This window comes from Crocodylus siamensis, chromosome 6, assembly GCF_052110815.1.
Source record: "Crocodylus siamensis isolate JL-2025a chromosome 6, ASM5211081v1, whole genome shotgun sequence".
Taxonomy (NCBI): Eukaryota; Metazoa; Chordata; order Crocodylia; family Crocodylidae; genus Crocodylus; species Crocodylus siamensis.
Genome location: NC_143400.1, coordinates 68,021,385 through 68,041,624, shown reverse-complemented (window position 1 = coordinate 68,041,624; position 20,240 = coordinate 68,021,385). Strand labels below are relative to the sequence as shown.

Below are 20,240 nucleotides of genomic sequence, written 5' to 3'. Positions count from 1 at the left end.
GGCTCCCAGCAGTGCCAGCCCTTGCTGCTCTGCTCCCCGTGCCCGTGCCCCAGCACTTCCCCATACCCTTCCTGGGAAGCCCTTGACTGGGGCTCAGGGACTGGGCTGAGCAAGTTCCTTTCCTTCCAGGCTAGCCTCCCCTGGTATAGCCCAGCTCTAGCCACCTCTCTGACCTGAAGTGCTCTCTTACCCCCAATCCTCTCCCTCTCATCCCTGTTACCTCCACCCCTCCTCCTAGCCCATCATACCCCGCAAATCGTTCCTCATATCAGGCCAGGCCGGCTCCAGGCAGGGAGCCTGGTGTGCAGTGTCAGTACGCTGTGTGCAGAGTCGGGACCCTGGTGACAGCAAGAGCTGTCCAGTCCTGCCCGAAGGCGCATGCCCCTGGGTCAGGCTGTTGGAGGCCTGTGCTATGTGGCACAGGTGGTGCTGGGTCTCAGGCAGACAGGGCTGCACGATGCTGAAGGGGGGCTCTGCCAGCAGGTGAAAAAAGGAAGAAAATCAAGGTGATTTTGTAAAGACTATGGAAAAACTTAAAATGTACAATATCCTTGGAAAAATATTTCCTTTGAATCTTACAATAAGAATAATATGAACTGGTTGATGCGTTGTAGACTGACTTAATTCTCAAACACATGAATTTGGATTGCTGTGACTTTTTCATGAAAAGCCCCTATAGTGCATGTAATACAATGAACAGGTGAGAGACTGACTGATACAGGGTACATGATTTAATCTTAATTAGATCTGTACATGCTGGTAGACTCAGCGAAATACAAATTGGGTGCTCAGTGGCATCATTTTACAAGGAAAAGACTTGAGAAAATAGAAATAGCAATGAAAGTAGAAAGACAAATCTTCCTAAAAGTTCTATTCCTATGTGGTGGAAGTAGCTGAGAACATGAACCAATAACAAATATGGCCTTTTAATAGAATACAGGACTACAGAGCAGTGTTCATTAATAGAAAATTATAAATTGTTCCCTGAGGAAAAAACACAAACACCTGAATCAAAGCACATTTCCTGTTTAGAACATAACGTATCAGTACAGGTTAAACTTTGCAAATACTGCACACCCACTGCATTTACTGGATTGCAAACTGACATGGTTAGCTAATGTTATTACTGTAATGCAAAGAATGGAAAATTGATGGAAAATGCTCTGATTTTGAAAACCTAAGATGTCTTAGAGGCTTACCATGTTAAACAGACAAATCAATACCTTGGAATTCCAAAGTAAAGTCAAAACTGAAAATGAAAAGTTGTGAGTCACTGAAAATGTAAAATAAATAATAGGTTGCTTTTATACCATAATTGTAAAGGCATGAATGAGTTACAATCCATATGCTTTAAATACAATAAAGTGTAAATATGCACAGAAATCTGTTGAAATGGTACCTGCCTTCTTTGGGGGAAAGGTGGGGCAGAATGTTTTCTGTATTAAATAGTAGTGAAAGATCACCGATTCAGTTTCTACTGATTCATTTAAAACTTGCAGATTATGCTTTTAAACCAATTTAACTAGATAGTAGTTTTGCTTTAAGATGCTAGGTTTACTGCAACTGATCAGGTGGTAATTCCTATTAATTCACAGTCCTCCAGGATGCTTTGGACCTTCCCTGCAAACCTGTTAGTCTTGGCCCAAGCGGTGTGCTCCAGCAGAGCAGTAAGGTATGCTCTGCCCCTTTCTACCTGCTGCTTCTGGTCTGAACTACTGCAGGGCTGTGGCTCCACTTCAGGAACCAAAACCCAGTGTCTGTTCACTTGCCTATTGGACTAAGCTGTGAAGACTGCATCAATTCAGCCTTTTGACTTTCTCTGTGGAGGTCAGGGGTCTTTAAATTCATAGAGGGTTAGACATGTTTTGCAGAACCAAGTGACATCAACCCGAATTCAAGGCAAACAGAGAGAAATCCCTGCAATATAAGTTCCTTGCCATTTTTTCATGGCACCTCACTTTTTCTTTTTCTTTTTTTTAAATTCCAGCTCTAGTAGATGCTGCAGAAAAACGTAGTGAAGATGCTCGATACCGGTTCCATGCAGCACTGACTTGGACTGCCTCCATCACACACGCAGGGGCAGCTCTACTGAGTTTTCCGGGGATTGAAAAGAAGGCGGCAGCGATCCCTGCATCCGGACTGTGTCGAAGGCGCTGCCTAACAAGCCGGGGAAAGGCCGAGGCTGCTGGACGCTGCCCGTCGCCCGCCCAGGACGAGGGGCCCCGGCTCTGCTGAACCGCGGCGGGGCAGGGAGCAAGGCGGCCCCGACGGGGCGCCCGCGCCGCCCTGCAGGCGGAGCGCTGCCCTGCTCCCGCGGGGCCCGGGCCAGAGCCTCTCCGCGCCCCGCCCAGCCTCCTCCCGTGCCCTCTCCCCTCCACTCCGGGCTGCTTCCCTCCCCGAGGCGGCCGCGGCTCCTGCCCCATCCCAGGCGGCGCGAGGGAGCGGCTCGGCGCGGCGAAGGCAAGACGGGGCGCGAGGGGGGGAGCGGGGCCCCGCGGCTGACGGGGCGGCGCGGGTCCGGGGCGCGGGTGGGGCGTCCGCACAGCCCAGTTACCAGCCCCTGCTCGCGGCCCCTCGAGGCGAGGCGAAAGCCGCAGTTGCAGCCTTTCCAGACTGGCTCTCCGAGCCCTTCCCCGCGGGGGGTGGCGCCGTTACTTCCTCGTTGCTGAAGTGCAGGAAACGAAAGTGCGGGCAGCCCCGCCGGGCCCCGGCCGCTCTGCCTGAGGGGCTCGGCGCGGCCCGCCGCGTAGGTGCATCCGGGCGTTGTTGCTGCCGGGCTGCGTGAGGCCCGCTGCGATTGTTGTCGGGCTATTTCATAAGGACTCGGAGCCAGCGCCTGAGGCGGCTGTCCGTTCTCGCTCGCCTGTTAGCACATCGACAAGCTTCGTGGCCCGACTTGGCCAGTGGCAGAAAACTGGATGCAAATGGTTGTCTTTACCGGACAGCGTGACTCAAACACCAGCGTATAAGACACCTCATCCTCTTCTTTTCAGTGCTAAACTCTTCTCCCTTCTGGCTGACCAGGACCCTTTGATCTGTGTTACTGGAAGGAAGAGAGGTCGCATCTTAAGGTTACTGGTGTCTCATCCCTCTGGCATCCATGTTAAAATATTTAACCTGCTTTTTTTTTCCAGGCCTATTGCTGAAATGCAGACAGTAGCTATAACTGCTGTAAGTTAACTTGACTATAGGCAGTGCTGTAGCAAGAGCGGGGCAAGCAGGGTGACTGCCCCGGGCGCTGGAGTAAAAGGGGTGCCAACAGGCACTACCCTGCAGAGGCACAGGATGAAGCCACAAGTGGCTAGTTTGGCAGGGCACAGGGGAGGGCAGCTCCCACTGCTGCAGGTGCTCCTGGGCAAGCATGGGGGGCATGTGCCCCCCAGATCTGTGCATAGGGTGTGGGCAGGCTGCTGCTGCAGGCTTTGCCCCGGGTGCCAAACTTCCTTGCCGTGGGACTGACTACAGAGAAGCTGGGTAGCTATCTGTAATAAATCCACCTGTTGCTTATTAGGTTCATATGCCCCTGGTTAAAGTGGTAGGATGAAACACAACTAGAGGGTGGTGAAGCACTGGAACCAGTTGTCTAGAGAAGTGGTTGAATCTCTGTCCTTGGAGGTTTTTAAGACTTGGGTAGAGTAAGCTTTGGCCTAGATGATCTAGTTGGGGGTGGTCCTGCTTTGAGCAAGGGGTTGGACTAGGTGATTTCCTGACATCCCTTCCAGCCCTAACTGTCTATGATTTTGTGCGTGTCTCATAGACAAGAGCAGGATTCCTTGATATATAGACTGGATAAAGCCCCATAAGCACATAGCTCTTGTCACTGGCTGTGGATATAAAAGAGAGGTGATCTCTGTAAGTACCATAGGCTGGACTTTTTGGTGGGATTTGAATATTATGCTAGAAACCTTAATTGGGACTATGCTCTTGTATCATTGTTATTTTTAAGGTAAGGGAGCTTTGCTCCCATTTTCATTTGCAGGAAGTGAGCCTGAAGGTCACAAACACATTAAAAACTATGGTCAGATCTCTGAAAAAATGGGTCAGCCCTCCAGCCAGCCTTATTTGGAAGTTGGCATTTTGCCTGATTTATTTTTTTGCATATGCAAAGGAAACAAGATGTTCAAAAGGACTTCGATGGTGTGTACCAACAGTATGTTCTGCAGGCAGGGATCATTCATCAAGTAGTACCCAAATTCCTCAGATTACTTCCTTAGCAGTATCACTTCCTCATCTTGCCTGGATTCAGTTTCATCCTAGTTTGTATGATTTTTGGTTTTGGACATCATTTTTGGATGACAATCTGCTAAAAAAGACCCTAACATTTTCTTAGATAACATTTACCTTTCAAGGTGAAATGCTCATACTTCTCTATTGTGAAACTAGAGTGACAAAAGTATTACTGTATTATTGAAGGGAGTGAGAGTGTGGTTAACTGCAAATTCTTCTGGGATTAGATGAAATTGCAATATTTGCTATTTTTCTTTCATCTCATTATTATTCATTAGGTGCTTGCTGTCATCAAGTCTAGTGGGAATCTCATGGCACAGCTCTCAGCTGAGCCTGAATCTGTCTTGCACGTTGCATAGTTGCATCTGTGCAAAGTAAGCATATTTAAAAAGAAAGCTGAGTGGTAGCACGTCTATGCTGAGTTTATACTTGGGTAATGGGCTGCATACAGCTCAGTGGTTCCTAGTGGCAGTGACAGTTCAAGCTCTGTATCTGGACTCCAGTACCACTCCTTGCTATGTCTGTCTGGGAACTGCATTTTGAGCAAGAGAGAGCACAATAAGGGGGGAAAGGGGAGGGGAGAAAAGAGGCTACAACCCTCTTCCTTTCTTGGTAGTGTCCTATGAATAAATAGATTTAGTGACTCAGTGCTTGGTGCACACCTTTTCTCTTTAACTTCACTCCTACCCTGCTCCACTTAAATGGGGAGTTAAGTGGCAATGTTCTCCCAACATAGCAGGATTATCTGATGCTGTTTTCATTAGGAACCTGGCACCTGGACATACACCTGTGTACAAAAAAATAGGGCAAGTTTACATCAGTGTCCAGAGTAGACAGATGACAAGCTTTTTTGGAGTAGCTGCTGCTGTAGGCATTATTGCATTGCCCTGAGGTGTAAAGGGAGCTGTTTGTAGTTTTGCATTGAATGCATCTTCCCCCAGATAGAAATGGACATGGTACTTCAGTTGGTAGAGTTTTACTTCAGTTTTTCCCCTTCCTCCTCCACCTGGAACCTCCATGCTGGCTTCTTCTAAACTCCACTGGACAAGTGTTATATGGGCATGGTTTAACACTGTTCCTTCCAGGTTTAAAGTTGAAGTGATTTACTACATTTGGATTGTTTTTGGCTGGTTTTCACACAATAATTTGAATGCACCAGCTTCAGCCCTTTAGAAACATTCTGTTTTTGAAAAGGTTCCAGAGTGTCTGCTTCTCCTGTAGATCAGTGTAAAGGCAGCTTATCTTTACAGATGTGTGCGTGTCCAGTGCCTTAGACATTTTGTTGATAAAGGGACACACACTGGAATAAACATTTCTCATTTGTACCACAGCCACTCCAAGCTGGGAGGGGTGGTTTTATGGACCAAGTAATTAGGTTATCTGTCTTTTATAGTTTTGTAGAGGAGAAAGGGTACATATAATCTATTTGGCAGTGGAATCTTATTTCCTGAAATTTCTTTGTGGAAGGATTCTCTCTGCTATAGAGACTAGCATTTGTGTTGCTTTTAAGAAACAGTATATGTTGCTAAAGTTTCATTTATCTATAACCTGTTTTGAGTAAGTTTACATATAAAATAGACTGATATAATATCTACTACCACGGAGGCACCTGTGCATTTTACTACCTTTATCCACTCTAAGTAAAGAGTTAACAGCTGAAAGTAATTCATCTTCATACAAATAACATAATGTTTGGGTGGAGCAAACAAATATTTTAAAGCACTGTTAATGTTCCTTTTGTTCCCACCCTTTTTGTAGAGTTTAAATTCAGCCAGATAATACTTTTGAATAACATCCGCTGAAAACAATTACCTTTTCCTCCCTGCCCCTTCCCCCCCTTCATTGCTTTCATCATTCAAAATTTTCACTTATTTCACAATCTTTCCTTGTTATTCTAATCTCATTGGAATTCAGTTATGGGAATAGCAGATGAAACTCGACATTTGCTTTTTCCTTATGTAAAACTGGTTCATTCCAGTTGATTTTTTGCAACTTTTCTGTACTGTTCTTTTCTCTTGGTCATATTCCGCAAAGTAGAGGCTTATGGAGAGGGGGTAAATGTGTAATTTCTGTGCATGTCTAAAGAGTTGAAACCACGATGGATAACTAAATGTCTGCCTCCACCTTCTAAGTCAGGGATAGGCAACCATCAGCACACATGCCATAGCGTGGCACGCAAAGGCATTTTGTTTGGTACGTGTGTCTTGGAACGGGCTGGGGCTGCCCTGCCCCAACGAGGATTGGGCCCCTCTTGGCTTCCCTGCAGTGCACCCCTGGCATGCCAACATCTTACAGGGTGAGGCTGTGAGTGTTTTTGGCACTGCCCAAAAACGTTGCAGGCCCCTATTCTAAGTCCTTTCTCTAATTCTTCTGGCACTGCTGGATTTATGTTGGTGGAAGTTTATGATGTGAGACCTGGATTGGACTGAACTAAGCTAACTTGACAAGGTGTAAATACTTTTAGTGAGCAAGAAAACTTGATTTTTACATTTTGCCTTTCTGCTTGTTGTTTTTATTTATTTTTCTTTCAGATTTGACTTGTAACAATTTAAAATGTAACAATGAATCTGAACCTTTTCATTAAATATGACATGTGATATTACTAACTCAAATTAATGTTAGAAAATAGTGAAGTTTTTTTCACTAGACTTTTTTTTCTCCCCTTATGATTTGCATAAACTGCATTTAGATAGAAATTAGAATCCATTAAAATGCCCAAACCTAGCACTTCAAAATTGGTTTGTTTAGTAAAATGTATTGGTTACATAAGATGTTTTTAGATGTACACACATTTATACAATTCGCTCATCTGTAATGTTGGAGTTAGACTGTACATGTACCAGTTACCATGTTTTCCAAGAATTTAGAATCATTAAATCTATCCTCATGCTGTGTGTGTCTTTCCTTTTTCTGAAAAAGAAAGCAAATTTGTGCCCTTTTTCCCCTCAGGTTTTTTCCATCTTTGAATGAACAAGTCATTGAATTCAGCTAGTTGAAGTAACTGAATGAATAAAATGTATTTTCTTTACACCTATTTTAAAATCTGGTCTAGGGCATAAGAAGGGGCTAGTCAGGGACTTTATCAGTTTTGTAGCTGGTTTTCTTTAACACACAAGCTGCATAGATATCTAGTTTTAAGGCCCATTTCTGTCTGTCTTGTTTGTGTTCACCCAGCTGGGTGAAGCTGTTGTATTGGCTAATTTGTTGGCTGTACAGGCAGTCCTTGGACTTACGACACAATTGGTTTCTGAAAACCATGTCTTAAGTCAAAATCTCGTAACTCGGAACCAATTTTCTCATAAGGAACACTGTTATAAACGGGGGGTTGGTTCCTGAACCCTGTTTTCACCAAAAATACCTGAGAATTTTGTACTCGATCAATTCTAGATGAGTAATAAAGCTTCATTAATATATATATATTGTAAATAGCAATCATATTGATTTGGAAGGACTACTTTGAGGTGACTTTGCTGGACTTCTTGAAGGAGCTTGGCTGGAGTCTTCGCCGGAGTCTTGGCTGCAGGTTTCTCTGGAGTCTTGTCTGCTTTCTTAAAGAAAGTGTCCAAGGAAGTTTGGACAGATGTTCTCCAGGGAGATGGGCGACGCAGCGAACTTGTTCTCTGGCATGGCGCCGTGTCGGGTCAGGCATTGTAAACTAGAAACTGATGTCATAAAGCTGAAACAGGTGGTCAATTTATAAATGTTGTAAGTGTGAAACCTTGTAATTCAAAACATAAGTTGAGGACTGCCTGTACGCTCTTTTGAATTATCTCTGTAACTTCTGGGTGTCTGCTAAGCTACTAGGGATGCATAGGGGCATGCAGGTGTGCATGCACCGCCTAAGCATGGCAGTGCACCCCCTGTAAAAAGGCTCGTTAGCTCCGCCTCACTGCCAACACCATTGGCAGCATCTGCAGGCAGTCAGTGATTGCCACTGGCGGTGTCTGCAGCTGGTCTCTGACTCTGGTCATCACTCGCCACCCTCTTCCCCGCTTACCCTGCTGCTGACAGCGGCAGAGGCGTCTGCAGGAGCTGCCTGCCTCTGCCATGCGTTCACCACCACTGTGCTTCTGCCGCTGCCAGCATCGCCGTGCCCTCCCAGCTGCTGGGGGTACGCATTGTTCATGTGCTAAGCTCTTTTATAACCCCTCATCCTTAAGTGAATTTACAGTAATTCTGAGATGCTGTAGTTCCATTGTATACCCCCTACCCCCCCCATCCTCCTCCTCCTTCCCCCCTTCAAATACTTTGCAAAGACTTGTCCAAAACCATATGCAGGCATTAGTGGCTGCTAAATTTGTCCACTGGTCTTATCTTCATTCAGATCTGGAAACTCCAGTCTACTTTTTCATCTGTGTGAATTATGACGGAGAACTCCTGTCTGACTGAATGCTAAAAAGTGAAAAGCTGTACTCAGTGATGATACACATTGCTATTAGAAATTGTTAGTGGCTCCAAATAATTGAACTGGATTTTTCAGTGGCAAATTACATTGTCTATAAATGTACCGGGGTTTCCTGAATGCATTCAGTCTTGTAACTTTTTCTTTTCCCTGTCTGTTCTCTCCTATCTAGTAACTGAGCAATGGAAAGAAAGTGAACAATAGACTGCCTCTGTTTCTTATGGAAACAAACTTAAAAAAACCACACATGCTCCCATGTATACAATACAGCTCAAAAACTCCCTCATATGAAGGAGAAAAGTAAATAAATACAATTGCATATTAACTCCCAAGCTGAGAACTGGAAAAAAAAAAGTAAATAGCAGAAGGAGCGGTGTTAAAATTGCCTCTAAAATTATTTGACTGCTGCAGTCTTACATGCAGCTTCCTTTCTGCCTCCCTTTTAATCCAAGTAATAAAAGGCCATAAGAAGAACTAAAACATTGTTTTGTTTATATGGAAAAGCAAGAAATGCATGTTCTGACTTTGGACAGAGAAAACATGGCTTTTGAGCACATGCTAATGTGACTGAAAGCTCTTCTCAGAGCTTGTCTTTGCAGTTTTAACTTGATATGTCAACTTAAAAGTCATCACTTGAGTCCCATCTAGGGTGGATAAAAATAAAAAAGGTTGTTTCAAAAAAATTCAGATTTTTTTTTTAAATTTCATTGTATTTTTTTATGGTTAAAATGCTTTAAAATTAAACTTATATAAAGATAGTTTTAATTTAAGATATGTTAAAGGTCAAAGATATCATGGAATGGGGATTATAACTTCTAATTATATACTATTTGAGACGATATATTCATGTCACCTTTTTAGAAAAGTTTTATAAATGTGTCACAACAGGCCATGGACTATATTAGGGGCCCGATCTTATGGGGTTCCCAGAGGCTTCTCTATGGATTAGTAAAGATTAAAGAAAACCACTCTACTCAGTGAGACTCGGTGTTCAGTCTAGAAGATCCCATTAAGCATCTTTGTGATGCTTGGCTTCAATTCTCAAACTGAGGATTTGTCTCTCCAGAGATAACATCCTTGTTAACAGCAGTATATGGAAATGAGAGAGAACAGACTTGATTACTTAAAGTGCTGTTTCAAGAAGTTAAATGGAGTGGATTGTTGGGGGTGGCGTAGATCTGGGCAAGGGGGAGGATCCTGGAGATAAATGCAAGGACGGGGGGCAGTAGAAGAAAAAGAGAACCATTTTGAGCAGAATATTCCAGAAGTCTTGAGAAATAGGTTTCGAGTATAGTCTCTCCATTGATTCGGATCTAGTGAGGGAATGAATGGTATGGTAGAAGGGAAGACCTATCATTGCAGCAGGCTTGCTAAGCCATAAAAGAGAGAAGTTGAAACCAAAGATGTGAAGAAATCTAGAAGAAGGTGAGGAAAGCCCTTGGCTAATAACATGTGGTGGTGGTGCTCATTTGATGTCATCCTCGTACAGCGTGGTAAAAATATCCCCCAAATATCCATGATTGAGCTAGTGAATAGGAGATAGTTCACCTCCCAATGACTTCACAAGTATCTGCTTCAGTTAGCTTTGGTAAATGAAATAACCAAATTGTTACTCAGTTTTCTGATGTAGTTGCAAAATGCATCTGAAAAAATATCAAAATAAATAGTTGCTTTAAAATGTATAGCATGTGCCTTCTAAAAATGAAACCTATATCTTGAGTTGTGAATAATATATATTAAAGTTATATCGAACAACAAGAATGTACTTTTTGTAGAAAACAGTTACTAAATCAAGGCTTCCTGACCAGTGATTTAAATCAAATCCACCCTGGTCTCATCCCTGTACAAATGAGTTAGGCCAAGTGCTATTCCAGTTCAGCTCTGGCAGCACAGAGCCCAGTAAATGTTTACTCTGCATCCCAGAAGGATTTTTCAACTCTTGATTATGCTTAAACTAACTATACTTGCCTCTTTCAGTTACAACAAGTTCTTGCATGCCTGGCTAAATCCATCACTCTATACAGTTTGAATAGCATTTTGCACTGTGACTACTCTTAGCCTAGGCCAGGGGTAGGCAACCCCTGGCACCGGTGCCAGAGTGTGGCAGTCAAAGGCATTTTGCTTGGCACGTGTGCCTCTGGGTGAATGGCGGGGAAGGGGCTGGAGCTACATGGCAACAGTAAGGATTGGGCCCCTCGTGACTCCCCCATCTTCTACCCCTGGCACACTAACATCTTACAAGTTGAAGTTGTGGGTGTTTTTGGCACTTTTCCCCAAAATGTTGGTGACCCCTGGCTTGGGCTACAAGAAGGTGTTCACAAGGAAGGATTAGGGTACTGGTGTACTGTGTAGGACTCAACATGAGTCTGAAGTTTTGGACTGTCTCAACAGGGACATTAAAACATAAGCCTTGGCACTGATTAGGCTTCATCTAGAGTATTGTATGCAGTTCTGTGGTATTAAAAAACATCGTGGGGAAGTTGGAGAGAGTCCAGAGGCAGGCTTGGATAAAGGGAATAGAAGACAAACTATGTGAGGAGAGGTGAGAAATAACCATGTTCAGCTTGTGAAAGGCAATTTCAAAGGGGACAAGATAGCAATATTCAAGTATCTGAAGAACTGCAATCAAGAAAAGGAATAACTCTTTTTCTACTTCATTGCAGAGAGTAGGATGCATAGCAGTGGCTTTAAGTTGCAGCAAAGTGGGTATAGACTGGCTATCAGGAAAAATGTCTTCACCATTATAAAAGTGAGGCAGTGGGATCAACTCCCTAGAGAAGTTGTGATATCTCCTTTATTGGAGTTTTTCAATAAGAAGTTGGACAAGCATTGGGCAGGAATGATCTAGGAGTATAAGTGCCTGGATTGTGCTTTAAAGAGCAACAGTTGGAAATCCAGGAGCCCCACACGTATACATTGTTGAGAGATGAGCAGAGCTCTGCAGTCCAGAGCAGGTGGAGATTGAAGAGGACCATACTCGGCAGCAGGACATTGAAACAGACCTCCTGAAATAGCTTGGTTATGAAAGAATATTAAAAAGTTGGGATAGGTTTATGGAGGGGTTAAGATGATGGAAAGGGACATTCTGGCTCTCTGGTGTGTGGATTTGTGTCTGTGGTCTCCAGGTTGCAGTGTAGAGTGAAGGGGTTTTGGATTTCCAGTATTTCTGGACTTTGCTGCTTGTCACATGGGACCAAGAAGGAAGTTTTTCCCCTCCTGTTGTTACAAGTGTTGGGTTTTTTCTCTGTTCCTCAGAAACATTGGATATTGGCTACCGTATACTCTGGATTTTGAGTGGAGTGTTCTGATGCTTCTGCTGGAACTGAAAAGTCTGGAGGTTTCTGGTTAGAGGGTTTGCTTCTCTGCTCAGGGTCAGTTTGATCACCCTATTTGATGTCAGGAAAGAATTTTACCCCATAGATTCAAATGGATTGTGGGGGGTATTGCTTGCCTTTGCAGCAAGAGATATGGTCTTCTTCCTGGGATCTCTCAATTGGAGTAGATGACCTCCTAAAGTCCCCTCCATGCCTGTCTCTCTATAATTGTATGGTAACCTGACTTTTATACTGCAGTGAATCCAAGACAGCTGATATATTGAAAGCTTTGTTAACTGGCTGTGTTGTACTTCCTAGGGGGGTAGTCTAGGACAGGTGCTTTCAAACTTTTTCAAGCAGTGTACCCCTGGCAGCCGATTGCGGAGCAGGGAGGACGGTGGCAGCTGGTTGTGGAGCGGTGGTGCAGGATGGTAGATAGCAGCTGCCGCGTGCAATCTTCTCTTCCCCCCCACCCCGTTTGACAGTCTGGGTGGCACCTGTTTGACCTGCAAAGGGTTGCCACTGCTGTCACCTGGCCCCAGCCCTGCTCCTGTGAGGCAGCAGCAAGGGTGGTGGTACTCCGTCCTTGCCCACCCACACGTACCCCTGCTTGGGTACGTCCCTGTAACCAGATGATGTGGCTTCAGGTATCTTGGTCTTATGTCTCAAATATTCCACTCATTAACTCAATTCAAATAAGATCAAAATCCTTCTTACCTGTTAATATATACATTCTTAGATAATTTTTCATAACTAGAGAGCAATCAGTGCTTTCTTCACAATTTGCAATCTGTTATGTTCAAAGCATAAAACAAAATGTTTTATTTTGCAGAAAGAATTTAACACAGATCCATGGACATGCAGCGTGAGTAAAATAATTTTTTCCTTGATACTTTGATTAAGTGTCTTTGAATACCAGTTGTAACCATGACTTGTATCAGTTGTAGGAATTTAAACAAAACAATAAATGATTATTATAGTAGTAGTGAGGGGATTTCTTGGAATAAATACCTTTTGACCAAGGAACTTTCTTAACAACCATACAAGACCTACCTGTCAAACACGTTCTTCTGTATAAGCAGTCAAGTAAAACTTGAATTCAGATGAACTAGCAGCTCTCTGTGTGTCCTGTCTCTTGAAAATTTTAAGGACTTCCTCACAGGGTCACTATCTATCACATGTTATAAGGTTATCTCCCTTGAAGTATTAGATTTTTTTTCTTTTTAAGCTCACTAGAGAATGTTGCTCTGTGCTAATTCTTTCCCTTTCTGTGTAGCAGGATGAATTCCTGGCCCCACCGATGCCAGTGGATTTTGCCATTGATGCCCTTAGAACATGGGCTGAAATCCTGCCCTTTAGTATTCTAAGTTATTCAGATATTTGTCTCCATTTAAACACTCTTCAATAAAGCTCTTGGACCGAGAGAAATGATGATATGTTGAATTCTGGGATATGGCTCACTTTTGAACTCAGTACCATAAATGGGAGTAACTTGAGACTCTTTTTTTTTTTTCTTTTGAGGATCCCATTGAAATACTGCAAGAGGTGTTCTTTAGGGCTTTGCGAAATTTTCCCTGGTGTTTCCTTTTGAAGCTGTTTTGATGCCATTTGAAGCTCGAAACAATGATATAGAAACAAAACAAAAGCCTTTGAAACAGCTTCAAAACAAAACAAAGGCACTTTAAATGTTTTGAGTTTTGAAGCCGGGCTTACTTGGCTTCAGCGCCAGTCCCAGCTGGCAGCGGCAGCCTTCTGTGATCTGGCGTGCAGATCCGGGGGCCCCCCCGGGAGGAGTCTGGTACAGCCCTCCCCAGGGTATGGGCCCCTGGATCTGTGTGTGGGATGACAGCATGCTGTGGCTGCCAGCTGGGGCCAGTGTCATTGGCAGTATTCCCAGCGCTCTACAAAGGCTGCACCCACCGCAGGTTCCAGCTAGCAGCAGCAGCAGCCTCCTGTCATCTGGCGCACAGATCGGGGGCCTACCTGTACCTCCAGAGAGCTTGTGGGGCTGTGCCGGACTCCTCCTAGGCGTGTGGGCCCCTGATCTGCATGCTGGATGACAGGAGGCTGCTGCTGCCACCTGGGATCGGCGCTGTGTGCCCAGCATCAGGAAGAATGGTGCTGCTGCTGGGCAAAAACAGCAGCAGCACCTTCCTGTCATCTGGTGTGCAGATCCAGGGGCCTGTGCCACCCGGGAGGAATCTGGCACAGCCCTGCAGACCTCCCAGGGTTGCAGGCCCCTGAATGTGCACACAGGATGACAGCTTGTTGTTGCTGCTGCTGCTTCCTTGGGCCAGTGGCAGCACAGTCTTCTCAATACTCCACACAGGCTGCACCCAACAGCGGTCTCAGCCAACTGCAGCAGCCTCCTGTCATCCAGAGGCACATCGGGGTATCCCGCCCACACCCCCGGGAGGGCTACGGGGCTGTGCAGGACTCCTCCCAGAAGCCATGCAACCCAGGTCCTGCATGCACAGCCGGATGGTGCAGGGCTTATGCACACAGGATCTGGGCCAGTGTGGTCAGCGGTCTCCGCGAGTGGCATGCAGCCTTGGATGACAGCCTGAAGTTGTCTGAAAGCACACAGCGCCTACTGTGCACTGCGTCAAGCTGAGCTGCAGCAGCATGCTGTGGTGGAGGCTTCACAGAAACTTGGCAGCTGGGGCTGAGCTGCGCTGCCTCCTGCCATGCAGGGGGGCTGTGCCACAAGGCCGACAACGCAGCTGCTGTTGCTGTTAAGTTGCCGGCGGAGGCTGAAGCCAGGCAGGGAGCATACGGGACGGCTGGAGCCAGGTGTAGGCTGAGCAGGGGGCTATAGTCAAGCAGGTAGGCAAGGCGGGGTATCGGTCCCCAGTGGGAGAAGCAGCCTGAGCGGGAGTGCAGATCTGGGGGCTCGCACCCTGGGAGGGCTGCTGGGCTGTGCTGGACTCATCCCAGGGGTGTGAAGCTCTGGATCTGCATACGCGATGAGAGGAGGCTGCCGCTGCTGGCAAGTGTCAGGACTTTTGGTTTGAACAGTCTGAGATGCAGTTTCCCAGAAACTTTGCAGGTTTCATGCCCTCAGAAGTGGGTACCATCCCTGGAATTTTCATCCAAATCAAGCAAGAAATGACGAATTTCTAGGCATTTTCATGATTCCCCATTATAGTCTATGGGTGAAACGTTGAAACAGTGAAACAGTACAGTGCTTTGAAATGAAACAAGGGAAGAAAATGCTGTCCCTTTAAAATGGTGAAATGGATGTTGAAATGAAACGATGGTGTTTCGCACAGCCCTAGTGTTTTTGTTTTGACATTTAACCACACAGATACATGATAACTTCCCTGACAAACCTAAATTTTGGGTGTATGTTATTACTGTCCATGATTTCCTCCCTCCCCCACCCCCCCTAAATTTTTTTAAAGTTCTGCTAAAAATTTTCTATTCTGGATGTCTGCAACTGGGCTTCTTAATTGAAGTGGTATGTTCCTAAAGTTGAAGATGGTTGTGTTCAGGATCCTGACTCTGACTTCTGTAGGAATTGTTAAATCTCGTTTTCCTGGGTTAGCTGAAGAAAGAAGTACGTGAAGTTATTAAGTGTTAGAGTAAGAAAAGTGTGCTTATAATTTATATAGTATTTGTAAAACTGTCCTTGATAAACTGAGGCAGTCTCTTATGCTTAAGAATAGTGTATTAATTTGTCTGTTCTGTTGAGGAATGCTGCCATGCATTTTTGGTAACTATAGTTTCATGGTTAGTAGGGTCAGAAGGGACCTGAGCAGATAATCAAGTCGGACCCCCTGCTATGGCAGGAAAGAGTACTGGGGTCAAACAACCACAGCAAGGTGTTCATCCAGCCTCCTCTTAAAGACCCTCAGGGTAGGGGCCTGCACCACTTTTCTTGGAAGTTCGTTCCAGATCCTAGCCGCCCTGAATGTGAAGTAGTGCCTCCTGATGTCTAATATGAATTTACCCTCTGCCAGCTTGTGACCGTTATTTCTAGTCACTCCTGGTAGTGCTCAGTGGAACAGGGACTCCCCCAGTGCCTGCTTGTCCCCTCTGACTAGTTTGTAACAGGTCACTAGATCCCCCCTCAGCCTTCTCTTGTGAAGGCTGAACAGGTTCAGGTCCCGTAGCCTCTCCTCATAGGGCCTGCCCTGCTGCCCCCGATCATGTGAGTGGCCCTCCTCTGGACCCTCTCCATGTTGTCCACATCTCTCTTGAAGTGCGGTGCCCAGAACTGGACGCAGTACTCCAGCTGTGGCCTGACCAGTGCCACATAGAGGGGGAGGATCACCTCCTTGGACCTGCTTGAGATGCATCTGTGGATGCATGAACAGATGCAAGGTATGGTTGGCCTACCTGACTGCATTCCCACACTGCTGGCCCATGTTTTTCTTGGCATCAATGATGACTCCAAGATCTTTTTCTGCCTCTGCACTGACAAGAAGGGAGTTCCCCAGCCTGTAGGTATGGTGCTGGTTCTTCCTCCCCAGGCGCATCAGTTTGCACTTGTCAGTGTTGAATCCCATCCTATTCTCCTCCGCCCACCCGTGTAACCTGTCTAGGTCTGATTGCAGCCTATTCCTTCCTTCTAGCGTGCCCACATCCCCCCACATCTTAGTGTCATCAGCAAATTTGAACAGGGGGCTTTTTACCCCCTCGTCCAAGTCACTGATGAAGATGTTGAACAGTGCGGGCCTGAGGACCGAGCCCTGTGGAACCCCACTGCCCACATCCCTCCAGTTTGAAAATGACCCGTGCACCACCACTCTCTGGGTGTAGCCCTTCAGCCAGTTGGCCACCCATTTGACTGTGTAGGTGTTGACACCACAGTCCCCCAGTTTTTTAATGAGAATGGACTGAGAGACTGTGTCGAAGGCCTTGCGAAAGTCCAGGAAGGCTATGTCCACTGCTACCCCTGCATCTAAGGATTTGGGGACCTGGTCATAGAAGGCCACCAGGTTGGTCTGACAGGACCTGCTGCTAATGAACCCATGTTGGTTACCCCTAAGCATAATCTCCCTTCTGGCCCCTCATGGACATGTGCCAGAATAATTCTCTCAAAAAGCTTGCCCAGGATTCAGGTAAGACTAACTGGCTTATAGTTTCCTGGGTCCTCCTTCTTCTCTTTTTTGAAGATGGGAACCATATTGGCCCTCTTCCAGTCCTCTGGCACCACACCAGAGCACCATGAGTGCTCATAAACCCGTGCCAGGGGTCCTGCAATGACCTCAGCTAATTCCCGCAGCACTCTGAGGTGGAGATTGTCTGGACCAGCTGATTTAAATACATCCAGTCCCTCCAGAAGTTCCCTGACTAGATCCTCCCTGACCCTTAGCCTAGGTGTGCCCCGGGAGCCCAGTGTGGGGGCTGATCCAGTCCCTGCTCAGGAAAATGGAGGCAAAGAAGTCGTTAAATAGGTTAGCTTTGTTGTCTGGTGTGACGACCAAATTTCCTAGCGTGTCTTGCAGGGGCCCCACATTACCCAGTACCTTCTTTTTGCCCCCTATATATTTAAAAAAGGACTTCTTGTTGTCCTTGATCCGGGAAGCTAGTCCCAGTTCCATCTCCGCCTTGGCCTTCCTGACTGCCCCCCTGCATCCCCGAGCAACAACAGTATAGTCCTCCCTGGTGATGGCCCTTCCCTTCCATTGGGTGTACGCCTCCCTTTTAGCTAGGAGACACTCCCGGATGCTTCTGGTGAGCCATGGGGTCTTTTGCACCCTCCTGGTCTCTTTGATCCATGCTGGGATTACCTCCCTTTGGGCTTGGAGGATCGTCTCCTTAAGGAGCGACCACTCTTCTTGGACACCTGGCCCCCTTCCCCTCTGGGACCTCAGTGCTTCTCCGACTAGTCTCCTTAGCTCATTGAAGTCCGCCCTCCTGAAATCTAGGGCTGCTGCCTTGCTGTAGGCCTTTGCCACCTTGCGCTGGATGGTGAATTCCAGCAGGCGATCATGGCTGTTGCCCAAGTGGTCGAGCACCCGCAGCCCCCTCACCAGGTTGTTGCCTGTGGCCAGCACCAGGTCCAACAAGGCGTCTCCCCTGGGGGGGCTGTGCACCTCCTGGGTTAGATGGAGGTCCTGCATTCTGGCTAGGAACCTATGTGAGCTGTCATCCCTGGCCGACTGCTCTTTCCAGCAGTTGTCTGGAAAGTTCAGGTCACCTGTGTTGACCACGTTTTTTGACCTAACTACCTCTGTGAGCTGACTTAAGAATTCCTGGTCTAGCTTCTCTCCTTGGTTGGGTGGTCTGTAGTAGACCCCCACCGTTAAATCTCTTTCCCCTCAACTTCCTTGTATTCTAACCCAGAGCACTTCTGTGTGCCCCTCCTCTGACTCTGTGCTACTTGATGAGGATGTGTATTCCTCCTTAAGAGCACCACACCCCCACCTTTCCTCCATGTCCTGTCCCTCCTGTACAGCCTAATAGTTGATATAGAGTGAAAATGAATTGATGACTTCATGCGAGACACTTCACGGTACCTGTATCTTTTTGTTTATTTTAATTGTCCCCTTCTCCTCTGGCCACTCTTGGGGTTAGAAGCATCTAAGTTGCTCTGATTCTCTCATGAATTTTTACATACTGCTTTTTTTAAAGTCTCTTAGATTTATTTAATGTTTGTATATAAAATTTATCTTTAATGTGCATCATCTTGGAAAAAACTTTTCATAGCCTTTTTGTGGTAAGTTTTTATGGAGGATAAACATGTTGTTGTTATTTTATCCTTTCAGCAAACAAGCCTGTCTCAGTACCTCCTGGTGGATTTGTGAATCCAGCCTATCCACCAGGTTATACAGGAAATCAAGCTGCTTATGGGTATCCTCAGTATGCACCTGGAACTCTTGGGGGTAAGTTATTCAGCTATGAATTGACACATACAAAACAGATCTATAATATTCCCAGGGGGAAAAATAATAGTTTGGGTAATGGGAGGCTGTTTTGAGCAGCATATTTAATATAAATATACTTCATCCTAAGATGATGAAGGTTTCGTAGGGTTGGGGGGGGGGTTTAATCATCAGTTTACATCAAGAGGCATATAAGGTAGCGCAGAATTCTTTTGCTGATGCTACTGATACTGAACCTGTGTCTGTAGTTCAGCATCTCTTTTAAACCATCGTGTGTGAACAACTGAACAAATGTCCTTTGTAATTTTAGTATAATGCTTTCTTCTGTGTAGATTAAATTCAGTTGGTGAAGGGATTTATAGTGGCTGAATGTTAACATTCTGCTAAATTTTCATCTTGGATACCCATGAAAATTGTATTGTTCAAGTTCAGTTTTATCTGTTGTGGGGCGGAGGTGCGGGGGGAACCTTCTATATAAAATAACTTCTATACACAACCTATTAGGTGAACTAGACTTTTCAGTACAAATGCAGACAAACTTCAAAGTACTTTCATATTTAAATAAATGCCATGTGCGCCATCTAGTGGGACTATTGCACATTCAAGTACACTACACTGCTTGACTTGAACCTGCTTTTTTCATTGTTGTTCATAAAAATTCAATACTGTTTGGACAACTAAATACAGAGATTATTCATTTGACACTAAGATGATACAGAATTATTTAATATTTTTGTAAATACATGCACAGTGCAAGAATAGCAATATTTTTTCTGTTTAGACAGGATGCATAAATGTATGCATATGCTGTATCCCAGAAGTTTGAAAGCTGCAAACTTTATTTTTAAAATACCGTTCAGCTGTAAAAACAAGCAGAAATATACTGCTACAAAAATCACGTTACTGAAAAGTCTTCAGATTGATAGCAAAGGCCTGGGTAGCAGAGCAGTTAAGGCATCTTAGCATGGCTCCAGGGGCATGGATTCAAGCCCTGCTCTGGACTCATGCTGATGGCCTCTCCTGTTTGAACCAACTGTAAATGAGTCATTTAGGGAGTCAAAGGCACCTGGACCTGATGCTAGCTTCTTTGTTTGTTGTTGACTAAGAAACCAAAGTAAATTTAAGTCCGAAGTACACTCTGTACTCTGCTCTCTTCCTCCCCCTCCCCCCACCAGTAGAAGTTGTATGCATTAACTACGTTGGCATAATGAATATGGTGCATCTTACTACTATAGAATAGGCGCAATTATACTAGCGTATGTTTTATTACATGAGGGTAATTTCACTATACTTGTAGAAGGCACATTTTAGGCTGCTAACTGAATCTATGTTAAGGTCTGTATCAGTATAGTAAAATCCTACACAGAGCTGAAACTTGTTTCAGATCAAAACTGTAAATAGAGCAAGTGTGCAATTCTTTAAGGACATATTCTGTCATCTTAATGAATAAACTGTACTTCTGGG

General features: G+C 45.3%; 1 protein-coding gene across 2 annotated transcripts in view; it reads left to right on the top strand.

Moving 5' to 3' along the window:
- The first annotated feature begins 873 nt into the window (after positions 1–873).
- The window catches only part of PLSCR1 (phospholipid scramblase 1), a 36,767-nt gene continuing 17,400 nt past the window's right edge, over positions 874–20,240 (top strand). Inside the window, exons 1-3 of one of the 2 annotated variants that reach the window (XM_090052976.1) lie at positions 874–2,460; positions 12,776–12,808; positions 18,660–18,776. In XM_090052976.1, the coding sequence (XP_089909102.1) occupies positions 12,796–12,808; positions 18,660–18,776 (130 nt within the window). In that variant the 5' untranslated portion in view covers positions 874–2,460; positions 12,776–12,795. Of the gene's footprint in view, positions 2,461–2,538; positions 3,072–12,775; positions 12,809–18,659; positions 18,777–20,240 lie in introns of those variants that run through there. The other variant, XM_090052977.1, reaches the window with a different exon arrangement.